The following is a 16,509-nucleotide window of genomic DNA, read 5'->3' as shown; positions in this document are numbered from 1 at the left end:
TAGAAACTATTTATATAATGTGCAATGAAAGTAACGTTCGAAAAACATGAACTATCATATATAGTTACGCTTTGTCTACAATTAAGAACAGTATTATTTCAAACTTTGTCGAGAGCACGTGTTTTTTGTTGTTGTTTTTAAATCAGAAAGTAATTTAAATGAATTTATGTTTTAATGTTTCAACAAATTAAAGCAATTTGAGAGTATGAAATTGTTCGCTGCTAGGTGGTTGCGATGAGATACTGTGATCTCCTGCTATCTGTGTTGCCCTCCAGAATAACAGCGTTCCTCTGCAAGCAAGAATTTCTTCGTTGTTATATTGCAAGTGGCCATTGACTGTCATCAATTTTCACACTCTGGAACTGTGAGTTTATTTAAATGCACACTTCCCTAGACAATTCCCTATTTTAGTGAATTTATTATGTTTCATTATTGTCTTGTCTACCCCATTCTAGCAGTGAAAGAACACCCCCTCCCTGTCCAGTTAGAGTTATGTGGGTGTCCCTCTCAATATCAACAAGCCATGCATGGCATAGTCCCTGTTAGTTATCAAATTCAAGATATATAGTTTTGTTTATAATGATTAACATCTTGTATCTGATCGTCAAACTAGAACTTGTTCATATTGAGAGATATTGCTCCGGAACAGCATTAATTAAAACAAAATCGGCCATTTTGAATTCATCTATATATCTATATACCATATAAGGATTATATATAAAATTTGAACATAATCAGGCAAAACATGTCAGAGATATGGCCCTAGAAGCGCATTCTTTAAAACAAAAAGGCCGCCAGTCAGTCATTTTGAATCTGATCTGAAAAATACCATGACGTGCATCAGGAGCCCATAATGTCAAATGTATGTACAAGATTGAAACACGTGTGTATATGTATAATATTATGTATGATGTATGTGTGAAGTTTGAATGTAATTGGTCCCGGCATGTCTAAGATATAGGTCCGGACGCATTCACACACGGACACACGCATGCACGCACGCACGAACACATGGACGCACAGAGGTCAATCCGTTCTCGGCCTGCGTCCGAACGGGGATTAATAAGCAGGCCTTACACTGTGACAGTGGGAAATTGGTTTCGATGAGACACTATTTACTCTATTCAATGAGTGAGAAGTAACGTATACCATGACTGATTTTACTCACGTGGGAGGGGAACAAATTTCATGTAAATAAACAATGTATTTTACACGCGTTGTATACGTCGCTATGAGTCCCATATCGAACAGGACACGGCGCGACGACTACTGCCCTTTAAGCGATTCAGTTTACACGCCATGAAAATGGATCGTCACATTAGAGTTTCCTAGAGAGTTAATATCCCAAAGCAGTACCATCCTCCATCTCAATGGGTAATGGAAATGTGTTTTTGCGACTACAAATTCTTTGCACTACACACGGAGGGTATGGTGGACCTTTATCCCATGTATTTATCTTGGTTAATTGCCAAGTAAAAACAAACGAACTTCATTATTTTTTTCTGGTGGCGCTTTCAAACGTGTTCTGTTCTCGGGAGCGGACATCCGGGCATTTTCACCGCCTGGCAGCCATCACGGTGAAAACAAATGCCGAAAACTCTCAGAAAACGGTATTTTGAGATGGTTGTTGAGACTCCTCTGAATGTTGTAGAAAGATTACCCCTGCATGTGCAACATATATACATTTGGTTGTTTAGGATTACTTTAGCTGTTTTCACCGGCTCTTCGACATGGTAGAAATACATGGTACAGTGGTACGTGTCTTAGCAACGTTGAAGGTTCTGCGACGTAGCACCACCCCCGTGATTATACATGTTCATATACACCACAATACAACTTGTGTTAAATTTAACTGAACAAATGAAATTCAGATTCTTGAATTGTTTTCCTTATCATATTTTATAACCTGACCAAAGACAAATGAAAACAATATATCATGCGTATGTGAGCATGCGCAATTGTGTCACACTCGATAGAACCATAGGAGTAACAATGGGCAGGGTCTATATTGCTGAGAAACATTTGATAGATAATTTGTCCAAATATCGCAACATTCCGAAAAGGCTTATGTCAAGATTTGATTGTTAAAAAGATTATGTTTGGTTATAAGACATACTTGTGTTTATGTGTCTTAAATACAGTGGCTTGTTAGGGCCATTCACTGTTTTTCGAATTTCTCATATTTTCACCTGTATTTTCCGATTTCATTCCGAATTTCTGACAATTTCACAAAAAAGCATTGGAATTGCCCAACCCACCGTAAAATATGTCACATTAACGCCGCTGGACTCTTTTTGAGTTTGCTGCAACTTGTTACATGTTTATTGCTTCCATATACATAACTAACATATGAATCGTTATGGTATTAATATCAAGTATTAATGTTTTTGTTTTTTTACCAAGGTTCATGTATTATTCACATTCCATGAACACACTGTACCTAGTATCTGAAAATATTAGTGATGACGCACTGTTTTTTTTTTTTTTTTTAATCTTGAATCAATCTTGATCAAACCAGACTTTGATTGAACTGTGGAGCTATTTAAAGCTTGTTGATTGTACATGACTCCGTGGCTGTATATATGATCGAGCTTACACATTGATATTTCTTAGTTGTTAAAGTTTGTAATTTCGTTCAGAGACTCACATTTGTTATTACACAAGTGTACTTGTTATTGTGAGCCGCATAGTTTAAACCCCTGGACAAAATAAAGATGGCGTACTCAAATGGATACGATATGAAAACATGCCCAGCTATGCCACGTCGGATGCTAAGATAGGATATTTTTTAAAAACACTGTACTCTGACCAGCATACATGCAAAGTCAATGGATATATTGTCAGAACACGTAATTATTAAATATGTATGGTTCGATTTCTATCTCTTAATCGCGACCTTTGTCGACTATGAAAAGACAATGTGAGAATATATCGCGTGATGATACTTCTCTACATCGTCATAGGAACGTCCGACGAGGTCGTACCCAGATAAGTGAGGTTCGTTGAACTCTGGTATGACTCATTGTTTTAAATCTTGCCAACAACCTACCACTACCCTAAGCCCATGCATATCATATATTCGGCCATTCATCAAGCTGAAAGACACGACAAATAACACTGACTCCCTAACACATGGACACATACGTAATATTTGTATGATACTATATTCGTATATCCGCAAATCCGGTGGTCTTTCGAGGAAAAAAAGCTCAACTAAGGTAAAAGTTAAGAAGATATTTCGACACCGACAAAAATATACAAGTTAAAATCGTCCACTAAATAGTCGGAGTCAGGAGTCAATGTGTGAATCACGTGTTCTTGGTCTATTCAGCCAGCAGTTACATCATGCGACTTGATTATTAATATTATATATAAATTCCCGTCTTGCAATCTCAACCCAGCGTTTAATAACTTGCACAGCGATGATATATTCAAGCGTTGAGATTTATTTAATAGTTAAATATAGTAAGTAAGCACATTCGAATATAAACCCCAACTGTGACTGTTATATTGACGCTTTATAACTACGGACATGAAGAAGTTATTTTGAGTGAGTGTATCGCAGCGAATACCATTAGTTTGTGTGCTTGTAACATGCGAACACGTGTATATACTCACCTAAACCCAGGCATAGAAGCATAAATACAGCGCTGCACCTCATCGTGTCAGTCAGGCGAGAGACAGGCAAGTACTGAACCTTGGACAAGTGTGAAAGAACAATACTAGTAAATATTTTATCAGTTTTTGTACCGACCCTCTAGCTTAGATAAACATCCACTCAAAAAAGATGCATCAAATGATTATGTGAGTCCCTAGTCAACTGAAACTTTTGACAAGGCACAAGAAGAAGACAGGATTTAATTCTAAACATTTGACAAGGCACAAGAATAAGACAGGATTTAATTCTAAACATATGACAAGGCACAAGAAGAAGACAGAAGTTGATTATAAACATTTGACAAGGCACAAGAAGAAGACAGGAGTTAATTCTAAACATTTGACATGGCACAAGAAGAAGACAGGAGTTAATTCTAAACATTTGACATGGCACAAGAAGAAGACAGGAGTTAATTCTAAACATTTGACATGGCACAAGAAGAAGACAGGAGTTAATTCTAAACATTTGACAAGGCACAAGAAGAAGACAGGAGTTAATTCTAAACTTTTGACATGGCACAAGAAGAAGACAGGAGTTAATTCTAAACTTTTGACATGGCACAAGAAGAAGACAGGAGTTAATTCTAAACATTTGACATGGCACAAGAAGAAGACAGGAGTTAATTCTAAACATTTGACAAGGCACAAGAAGAAGACAGGAGTTAATTCTAAACTTTTGACATGGCACAAGAAGAAGACAGGAGTTAATTCTAAACATTTGACAAGGCGCAAGAAAAAGACAGGAGTTAATTATTATTACCTTTTGACATGGCATGTGAGCAGTAAGAAAACAAAAATCTCGAGATTCTAAAAAGAGTATGATTTAAATCACTTGCACACAAATATTGGAGGCGCACTTGCTTTGGTTTTTCGCAATTGTAATTGTTTCTATGGCGAAAACTAACCTTGGTTTAGATTTAGTAATTCTAATGAAAATCGGAGTCCGAGTTGTTCTCGATATGAGACCAATGTGACGTATGTGTACATCTTTATTTAATTGACGACCGCCATTATAAATCGTCATGAGGAGTCTAATATTCAGAGACACCTAAAAATCAGATTCTTCACTTTTTCAGAGCCAAATAACTATAGCGCCATCAACGGTAATTCAATTAAATATGTCCCGACTCTCTAAAACACAGAATGTTAGGATTACCCATGCCCCAGGGTACACTTTCAGAGAACGGATACGTAACGCGCATTTTTTCAACGAAAATGGGAAACACAATTCGAAAACGCGGGTCTGACCTTCGACAATTCGTCCTAACGTCATTTGATGATTTCCTGTGAAGTTGTTTTTACAAATTTAGCCCGATAATCAAGTTTTAGCCCAAATGCAAAACAATCCCCAGAATTGGATAGCACAAAATGTTTCCATGGTTTTACGGACGCTGAAGGTAATCTTTCAAATACAAGTATTCGATTGGGCAATATAGTGGTGGTAGTCACATGACCTTTACTTTCCCGTTATGTACCCATGAGTAAACTAGATTCATACCTTTGATGATACATCACAATTGAGCACGGAATGCCATATTTGGCAACCTTAATACCATCACTAACTGTCACAGTTCGGTTTGTAGCTATCGGTGGAGGGAGCTATTCTTGTCACTTCAGTGTGGAAAATACTCTTTCAAAAAAAAAGAATGTTTCATTTCATCTTCTCCAAAATAGTCGTGTTACAGAAGGCCATCGAATGTCAATAAGACGGCACCGAGCAAAGAATTCTAAAACCAATATTGGATGAAACTTTGAATTTCGGGTCACGTAACCTAAAAATGTCTACAAGCTCATGAATAAATCACTGAGCTATTGATTTATTTCGGAACTTTTGATCTGCTTTGTTCACTGGATTGATTAATACATCCTGACTTCGGTACTTCGAATCCCAATATAATTATATGTTTGGTCTAGTGTTCTTCACCGAAAACATATGAATATACATGGAATACCTGTTGCTTGCTCACCTACAAACAAATTGCCAACCAGCCGGACCAAATAACTGGCTCATGAATATGCGTTATTACTGCTACACATTGTGAAACCACCTGATTATGAAAATCCACTACGCTGTTTTATGGTGTGAAAAGCATAACAGTTATATTTTTGTAAAGTTACATGGTGAATTTAAAACAAATATTTATTCTTGACCCGTTGATTTAGAATTAAGATAAAGTTCGGTTTCTGGGCTAACAGTTAATACATGACTAACCCAAAGTGGATCGACAAAGAAGCACATTGTGCCGGTGACGTGTAGACGAATACAACGTAAATTGTATGATGACCAGTCAGATTTACAGCTACACGTTGATAGGGCGAGTGTTTGTTGAATAACATATCTCAGTATTTTCATATAAACTTAAACACCAACCCATAATCTAGGATCAGGAAAGTTTCTTCTAATTAGATTGTGTAATCTGACACCGGAAAATGTTAATTTATTTCCCGAAAGTTGACGTCATCGTACATGTGCTAAGCTTATTTTCAATCACTAAACACAGACTTGCTTGCACAAATTGCCAAAAAAGAGCAAACGAATTGAAAAAAAGCTTTGGGTATATATATATATATATATGTATTCAATACCTGCCGGTACGTGCACAATTACGTCATCAATCTATCATTTTAATGTAAATACATATAACGTATAATAACTGCCCGCAGCGTGGTATAGTTTATCAATCTTGCTAACTGAGTTCAACGTACTTTTAACGAAGATATATGTGTTGACGACCTCATAGTGTTCTGGGTCACGCTATTGGTGAAATGCGATTAGCCACATAGCAACTGTTTCCTGTGTGTGTGTGTGTGTGTGTGTGTGTGTGTGTGTGTGTGTGTGTGTGTGTGTGTGTGTGTGTGTGTGTGTGTGTGTGTGTGTGTGTGTGTGTGTGTGTGTGTGTGTGTGTGTGTGTGTGTGTGTGTGTGTGTGTGTGTGTGTGTGTGTGTGTGTGTGTGTGTGTGTTGGTGTAGACGTAGAAGTGGAGCCTGTAGACCAGACATACACAAACAAAGTGGAGCCCTTTGTACAAGTGGAGCCCCAAATTGGTGGCACCTCAATGTTTCATAATTTATATTAATATTTAATCGAATTTAAGTCAGGTTTGCGAAGCTTAGGTTTAGTATCGGGGAAGGTATGGTTCACGTTATATTAATATTAATATAATTATGCCATACCTTACCCCGATACTAAACCTAAGCTTCGCAAACATTTCTATGTTCAGTCACGGGATATTCAACTCTAGTTTAATTAAACTTAATTAAAGTGCAATTCTCCATTGTATTGCATTGTAATTGAGTTTAATTAAACTCCAATTAAAACGCAACCCTATATAAGAACGCGTTTTAATCGAGTTCATATCGCAACTATATTAAAAGTTAATTCAACTATATTAAAAGTTAATTCAATAGTGGCTCCACAATTCATGGGACACCTGTATGTGTGTGTCTGTGCTGATATATTTTGATCCATTCGGAAAAGTGATAATCCACCATCATAACTGAGTAAGAGTTATAATACATTGTTAAAATGCACTTTATCATGGCTTGTAAGGTTAGTAATCGGAATAATGTGGAATTCTGTTATTTCTTTTCACGAATGTCAATTTGCATATTTACATTTCTCTCAAATCCTCCAAAATTGTTAATTCATTCTTTTCTCCTCATTATAACCATAGATAACTTAGCGACGGAGAAAAGAATGGGATTGTTTGTACTGTCAATGTTTGCTGAGTTACGAAGTAAATGATCAGATCAAGACTTCAACTGCACATTGGAATCCCTACGAAGAGATAATCCTGTACTTCACGGAATCACCATGACGTCATAGTTGACCTGAATGACGAAGACTACACAACTTCACAGTACACTTCCTACTAAGACATAGCCCTGACCTCTGTACTTCATGGAATCACCATGACATCATAGTTGACATGAGTGATGATGACTTCACAAATGTACAGTGAACTCCCTACTAAGACATAGCCCTGACCTCTGTACTTCATGGAATCACCATGACGTCATAGTTGACCTGAATGACGAAGACTTCACAGTGAACTCCCTACCAAGATATAGCCCTGACCTCTGTACTTCATGGAATCACCATGGCATCATAGTTGACCTGAGTGATGAAGACTTCACAACTTCACAGTGAACTCCCTACTAAGACATAGCCCTGACCTCTGTACTTCATGGAATCACCATTACATCATAGTTGACATGAGTGATGAATACTTCACAACTGCACAGTAAACTCCCTACTAAGACATAGCCCTGACCTCTGTACTTCATGGAATCACCATTACATCATAGTTGACATGAGTGATGAAGACTTCACAACTGCACAGTGAACTCCCTACTAAGACATAGCCCTGACCTCTGTACTTCATGGAATCACCATACGTCATAGTTGACCTGAATGACGAAGACTTCACAGTGAACTCCCTACTAAGATATAGCCCTGACCTCTGTACGTCATGGAATCACCATGACATCATAGTTGACCTGAGTATTGAAGACTTCACAACTGCACAGTGAACTCCCTACTAAGAAATAGCCCTGACTTCTGTACTTCATGGAATATCCATGACGTCATAGTTGACCTGAGTGATGAAGACTTCACAACTGCACAGTGAACTCCCTACTTAAATATAACCCTGACCTCTGTACTTCATGGAATATCCATGACGTCATAGTTGACATGAGTGATGAAGACTTCACAACTGCACAGTGAACCCCCTACTAAGATATAACCCTGACCTCTGTACTTCATGGAATATTCATGACGTCATAGCTGATCTGAGTGATGAAGATTTCACAACTGCACAGTGAACTCCCTACTAAAACATAGCCCTGACCTCTGTACTTCATGGAATATCCATGACGTCATAGTTGACATGAGTGATGAATACTTCACAACTGCACAGTGATCTCCCGACTAAGACATAGCCATGACCTCTATACTCCGTGGAATCACTATGACATCATAGTTGACATGAGTGATGAAGACTTTACAATTGCACAGTGAACTCCCTACTAAGACATAGTCCTGACCTCTGTACTCCGTGGAATCACTATGACGTCATAGTTGACATGAGTGATGAAGACTTTACAATTGCACAGTGATCTCCCTACTAAGACATAACCCTGACCTCTATACTCCGTGGAATCACCATGACATCATAGTTGACATGAGTGATGAAGACTTTACAACTGCACAGTGAACTCCCTACTAAGACATAGTCCTGACTTCTGTACTCCGTGGAATCACTATGACGTCATAGTTGACATGAGTGATGAAGACTTCACAACTGCACAGTGAACCCCCTACTAAGATATAACCCTGACCTCTGTACTTCATGGAATATTCATGACGTCATAGCTGACCTGAGTGATGAAGATTTCACAACTGCACAGTTAACTCCCTACTAAGACATAGCCCTGACCTCTGTACTTCAAGGAATATCCATGACGTCATAGTTGACATGAGTGATGAATACTTCACAACTGCACAGTGATCTCCCTACTAAGATATAACCCTGACCTTTATACTCCGTGGAATCACCATGACATCATAGTTGACATGAGTGATGAAGACTTTACAATTGCACAGTGAACTCCCTACTAAGACATAGTCCTGACCTCTGTACTCCGTGGAATCACTATGACGTCATAGTTGACATGAGTGATGAAGACTTTACAATTGCACAGTGATCTCCCTACTAAGACATAACCCTAACCTCTATACTCCGTGGAATCACCATGACATCATAGTTGACCTGAGTGATGAAGACTTTACAATTGCAGTGAACTCCCTACTAAGACATAGCCCTGGCCTCTGTACTTCATGGAATCAATATGACGTCATACATTTCGAATACTGAAAATATTATTTTTTCTTGACAACAAAACACATTTTATTGACTCTTGACATTAAAGAAATGTGTGTCTTCTTTAGTTTGTTTCCCCCAAACTGTATTGTATCTTATCTACATCTCTCATGACAATATGATTTCAGTAAAATAGTCATTATTATAGGATTTAAGTATTTGGAATTTACATAAAAAAATAAAACTAATATATCAATAAACCAACTAAAACAATTTCAAAACATTGAAAACAGGGATATATAGTATAACGATCGTTACTCAGAAAAGATAAATCTTGATAGGTCGTCATTACTCATAAGCCAAGAACACAAAGTATTACATTGACAAATCCCTATTCATTATTATTACAGTTGCAGGGGTCATACTTTTTTCAACTGGCAGCATGTGAGCAGACACTCAGAGTTCAGCGTGATGTGAACGCTATAATTGTAATTTCTTTTAAAATACTATGGAAAGGAAAGCCTTTCCTGCAAATATAACTCTATCAACTATATTCATACAATTGACCTATGATGTTACCATGGCAAACATGAACATTTATGAAATTCAATTTGTACTTCATCGGAAACCACTCTCCTTGAATGCTGCTTTTCTTCTCAAATCGAATGTTTCATTAAGATTTACAGAGAAACGAATACATTTCATTGAACAGACTCTCACTTTGCGAATGACGAGCTAAACTCATTAAATACAGAGATACTCGAATGCAAAGGCCGTTAAGCCTGCGGTATGTATACATTACCATGCTCGTCGAAAACTTAGATCAACACCACGAACAGCTGCTGAAAAAAACAGCTTATACACAAATAAACAATTGTGAAAATTTAAACGAAATTTAAAATAATATAATAACCATCTCCCATGGCGAGTATAAAATACATACACATTTACTTAAAAGCGTTTACAGATGTTGCCTTAATGACTCCTTTTCTTCAGGGTTATATTGTGTTATGATTTACAATCCGCAACAAGTTTTAATGTCATATGAATGTTGTTCCACACAGATACATTAAAAGGTGAGTAAACCATGAGGTCACCCACCTTCAAATATTATTTTATCATTGACAATTAATGTCGATGACTCGTTTATTTCAATCAGCAGTATTGTATGTGTTAATTGTTTGTGAATCGCACTTCCGGGAACCATCAGGACTTACTGTAGTAAACCAAATATTGCTTGCGGCCATGGTATGTTTGTACGTAATAGTTGAACATCAATACCTCAAAATTCCAACCGATTTCCGTTAATTATCCCAGTTGTGGAGGTCAACGTCTTCCGTATCCTACGAAAATTCGTGCGTGTGGTGATTCACTAGTTTCTATATAGTTTTTGATGAATTTTCTACAAATCCCATCGTACTTGATGTACGTATATTATGTAACAGAAGCAGATTGCCGATGATCGGATCAGAAAAAAAACAATGCATGTTAAACCACCGACTACTTGTTGCATTCCCTCACCAATTGTGCGTTTAGCTTAGTTGATAAACTGATCAGAGAAAACGTTGTTCATGGTCTTTCCACCAGAAAAAATGTTTCTTTTGAAAAGTATAGAGAGTAAGAATACTGTCGTTTGATGGATGGCCTTTTTTTGCCCTCGCACTTGTTTCGAAACGCCACATAGACCCTTTATTTTTTTAGGCGATGAGATCATGGAAATGATCAGAATAGTTAAACGTCAATACTTTTATATTTTACATTTGTCCGATTGATTGATTCCAAGCTGGGTTTATACGTATCTGTCCTTCTCTGACTTTAGAATTTGGACTTAGAATTTGGTCATTATATTACACAATGGATGTTTCTGTATTGCCCAATTTGAATTTATTAATTGATTGAAAATGACGTTCGTTTTGGTTCAGTGTGATTGAGTTTTGAGCACTCTGATATAGTCTTCTGTATCCATGTGATGTTTGTAATTTGTATTACAATTTCGAATATTTTTATAACTATATGTTATTTGTAATCTTTATAATAGGGCAATTTGTAGTTACACGAACAAGGGTAAGTTCCGTTTCTATGCTCCACTGAGAGAAGGTCCCATCTATCTCGTGGTAATATGCTAATCATTGCGTAAGGTACTGTAATTGTTACACTCATTGAAGTACTACTTGTTGCATTCGCGTCCTATTCACCGTGCAAACACCTTGTTATAACCACTAACACTCGATTAAGGTCGAATTTGTTTGATTTTATCCCGTTTATTAACTGACGTAGTCTAGTTACTTAAAGGGCGGCAGTCGTCGTGCCGCGTCCTGTTCGGTATGGGACTAATAGCGACGTAACAACGCGTGTAAAATACATTGAACACAATTGGAACTATGTCGGGATAATTGGATTCGCTTAAAATATGCTACTGTAATGGTTTGTTTTCACAAAAATATTTTATTTGTTCGTTTTAGATTTTTTTCTGATAATTTCTTGTATTGACAGCAGAAATGAGGAAATTACTACCCTACAGTAGCACATTTTAAGCGAATCCAATTATCCCGAAATAGTTCCAATTGTGTTATTGTTTATTTACATGAAATTGCAACACGCGCTGCGCGACGACCACCGCACTTTAATAGCAACTATTCACGATAAACCACGAGAACATTGAAAATCGGAATAAATTAAAAACTGCAAACACCATCACATGGATGAGGGAACAACATGCATGGTCAAGTCGCAACTGATACAAAGACAGGTTATCACTCAATTTTCGGTGACATGCACGGACAGATGATGGAAATAACGCACGTATTGAACGCTAGAATGGTTCATTAAGTGCCCACTCAAAATTCAATACCAATTGTTCGATTCTTTGAGGTGGTCTGTAAAACGATGATACATGTAAATAGTTTGCAATTGTCAGCATGTCTGGGAGCTTACGGATGGCTGGGTCAGACAGAGTTTGAAACATGAGAAACTTGTGACACCAATAAGCCAAGCAAGAACATGTAACAAGTAGTCGTCATGCGAACATCTGACAAGATTCTGAACTCAGCTGAAGACGTGTTGTCAGATCTCTATGTTAACACTATGCACTGAAGACTCTGAATTCATTTCAAATATGTTTTGATTTTGAAAACATAACAGTTCATAACTGACTCCTACAATGTCCTAAATGTATATAATGGAAAGTAGAGTGTTTGAAACATGGGAAAGTTCACGCAACAATACGTGAATACGTAAGAATGAGACACTAACCATGTTTACGTCAGCTTCGTTCATGGTTTTCACATAACGATTTGGTATGCAGTAAAATGAGCGGATACTGAAACATTGCGAAAGTTGGATAATATAATCTCTATTTATATATTTGTTATTTAGATGATTTATTATATTGTATAGAATTTCGGCGGTCTTCGTACGACAAAAATATACGTGTGAAATAGTCAACATGTTTAAGCACGCGTTCAGTGATCGAAACGTTTATCTCAAAAGCAGGATCTCAATCAATTGCATTTGTGGTGTGAATATGGGAAGGTCGGAACGACATTGAAATCCAATTATATTAAGGACACAGAAGTTCTTTGTTAAATAAAAATAGCCATAGTATGCCCCACTGCATTTATAATCAATTTGGAATCAAATGGAGAATCTTCACTGATTGCAGAATATATGAGATGCATAGACAACTGTGAAGATAGACTTCTCAAAGCTCAAACAAGGGAGTAATATTACCATTCTCATGTCAATAACTCTACATGTGGCTATACATGAAAAGAAAATTACCCTGGTTACATGAAGTGACACCATCATCGTCTAAATGAAATCATCCTGAGAATATACTTTTCAATAAGTTGTTTATAATACCAGTTATTTATTGCATGTGCCATGTTGCACATGTTTATAATATTATCATATTACGTAATAATATCCAAGCCAGCTGGAGTGAACATATTGTGTTTGCCCCAATCTCCATGACGTAAATTGAATTGTAGCCAACTGTACTTTGCATATCATATGTAGAGTAACTAAATCAGAAAATGAAACTCGATCGTATGAGTGATGTGGCCCAGTACTGTACACAGTGAAACATATTGACGAAATAGGTAGTATGTTGCAATATTCTGTAAGGTGTATCAATATACGAGGCAACATACTATTCAATAATGGTGGTCCTCTTCTCAATTTATGTTGTTCACTTTTCCTCATATTTTAGACATAGAAAACACAGTATCATTGTACAGAAACCTTCTCATAGAAACTGCAACTTTTGCATATTATTTGGTCTGTTGTTTAATAATGTATTATTTAACGAACATTAGTCAATGTCAAAGTGTATTAATTAAATTTAGATAATAAACAGTGCCATACAATATTTCGCAAAAAAGTATTTTTCAACCTTATGCAGAATATTCAGAAATCACATTCTTATAACTCTTCATCAGATGAGAATCCAAACCAGTTAGCATTGGAACGTACATTCATGATGTAAACAGACATGGTTAGTTTCGTTATAGTCAGTTATGTGGAGGAACTACATCAACGGCATGCTAAGTGATTCTCAAGAGGCTAAGTTGGCTGTACAAATAAACACATACACGAGCCAAGAAATGTTACAGGTAGTTAATGTAATGTCAACAGCAACGTTTTTTTTTTAACATTTAGATGTATTTAGCGTGTGTCTTGGTGATGACGTGCTCTGTCTCTGAACATACTGTGAGTGATTTAAGCCTTAGTGACCTACAAAGAATTGTGGTCTGCACCACACTACATCTAAACTTATGACCCAAAACAATGATAATGGAGGTATCGAAAATAACATTAAACAATCGTGTATATTGAATTGTGGTGAAAGACATAATGGGTGTTTTTGCCAAGTCAATAACATAGCTTTTTGGCAGTAGAGTGTGTCTCCGCAACCAACAGCTATAAAACACGTATTGGCTCAATGGCTGTGTCAGTGACGTCATCGATCATCGAGTCACATGGTGATGAAGAAAATAAGAAGTGAAAGTGATGTTGTTATTTTGTTCTTCAACTGATGTCGGGAACACTTCCCATCCAATACATCACGTCAAATGAGGTCGAAAACTTACTACTTACAAATGTTTTGTCTGTTTCTCATTCGCCTAGAAATACTCTCTCTTTTAAAAACAAGGAATGGCATATTTGTATTTCAAACTTTGTTATTTATGATGAAACCAGAATAAGTGAGCCTTAAGTTTGGGATTGAAATTTTAGCGCAAATAGTTGGTTTTGAAAAGGCGGACTTATATATTTATAAAGAGCAGTCCGATTTAATGATTCTAAGTCAGAAGTTGTCAGGTCTTTATATTGCTGTGTGTGGGACATATATAATACTGCGGGGGAATTCTGTCAAGTTGTATGGTAATTAATAACTAGGCACAAGTTAAAACAGTGCGTAAAGATACGGTTATTAGCGAACAACAGGACATATTTCAAAAAAATAATTTATGTTCAGAAAACAGGATGTGTTCACTCTTAGAAAATCGTGAACCCTGGCATCATTTCATGGTTGTATGGGTTGTGGTACATATCTATTTCTCTTTCTTTCTTGTTGGTTGCGCTGTGTTCTTTTCACAAAAATAACAATATACACATTAACTTGGTATGACGTCATTTTCACTTCTGCATCAGCAGAGATACATAACTTACACATATTTTCATATTCACCGGGAAATACAGGACAAAAACTAAGATTTTGCAAAGCCTGATGGGTAAAATCTAGGTTAGACTACAGTCTAATAGAGGGATAGAGGCACTGTGGTTAGACCAAGCCCTGGTTTGTTTGATTGCAAGCTACATTAAGACCAAACATAAACAAATTTAAGGTCTAACATCTATCCACACAAAACAGACTGTTTCAATATACACAAGCCCCGAACTACTCTGTATTGTTGCATTTTAATACTTTATACTGTACCCTAACATTCGATGAGTAAATAGAAGAAAAGGCTGACTATTTGGTAATTTGTTGCCTTAGATTGTTCAAACATAAACAACCCAGGTCGAATGAACAAAGGGTAAAACATTAGAGACAAAAACATCTCAAAAGCGCAACAACACTATAAATATCATAGTAATACATTGACGGAAAGGTATAGGAAGTATTGCACATCATATATATTCATTTTGTTGTGTTATTTGTGCATTTAGGAGTTGGGTAGGAGACGATAATGTTTTTAGGGGAAAAAAATGTACCGAAAATGACGGAGACCACATCATTTCCCAGCGTGCCTTGCATACTATTCAAATTACCGTGTTGTTGTTTTTTTGTGATGAAACAATCATTTCCATGTATTTTGTTTCACTACTAGGCTCCCACATAATACAGCTATCGATGTAAACTTAGCTTGTAAAAGTAAGATATTTCAGGGATTGTTTCCTGGCTGCTGGCTCGCAGGGAGGGGACTGATTGTTTAGTTAACAATGGCTACAGTTTCGTTTCGAGGTGTTTTAATATATTAAATATAATGATGCCCACAAAAACAACAGTATACGGAAGTCCAGCGAACGTGAAAATTCTCACGAAGACCAAAATAGAAATAGTGAATGGTATTGTCAATGGTGTAGCTTCTTATGAGTTAATTAGAGCTAGTTGCCATGACTGCATTGTCTATCTTCCCATATAGCACGTGTAACTAACAATACACTATAAGATAACCCTCAGATCTAGATTTCCTGTTGCTTTGACCTTGTATGACTAAAAGGATGAATGTATTCACGAATCAAAGACTATTATCTGATATCATTCATGAGGTCTGCTATTGATATCGAAGTCAACGACCGATGCCCAATTTGTAACTATGATTAGTCGAGTAGCTATAGTTATTTTCAATATATGAAATAAAGTTATTGTCTTGTCGATTACGTGAGGAGAGTGTTAAGTTGTGTTCTAAATCACTACATAATCGCAACCGATGGACGTTCAGGTCACTTATTGGGTCAAGGTGGTTGGCATTCATGACTGAACACATATACCTATATTGTTTGGCAAAAAAGTCACAGTTGA

The 16,509-nt window shown here is 36.8% G+C and overlaps 1 protein-coding gene across 1 annotated transcript in view; it reads right to left on the bottom strand.

Annotated features, from left to right (window-relative positions):
- Window positions 1-3,730, bottom strand: part of LOC102802655 (uncharacterized) — a 37,708-nt gene extending 33,978 nt beyond the window's left edge. The window contains exon 1 of the mRNA XM_006814958.3: window positions 3,619-3,730. Within this exon, the coding sequence (XP_006815021.2) occupies window positions 3,619-3,661 (43 nt within the window). The 5' untranslated portion in view covers window positions 3,662-3,730. The remainder of the gene's footprint in view (window positions 1-3,618) is intronic.
- Between the last annotated feature and the right edge of the window lie 12,779 nt (window positions 3,731-16,509).

The sequence above is a fragment of the Saccoglossus kowalevskii genome, chromosome 19, assembly GCF_978046115.1.
Source record: "Saccoglossus kowalevskii chromosome 19, keSacKowa6.1, whole genome shotgun sequence".
NCBI lineage: Eukaryota > Metazoa > Hemichordata > Enteropneusta > Harrimaniidae > Saccoglossus > Saccoglossus kowalevskii.
Note: the sequence above shows the minus strand (reverse complement) of the source record. Positions and strands in the feature narration are given on the sequence as shown.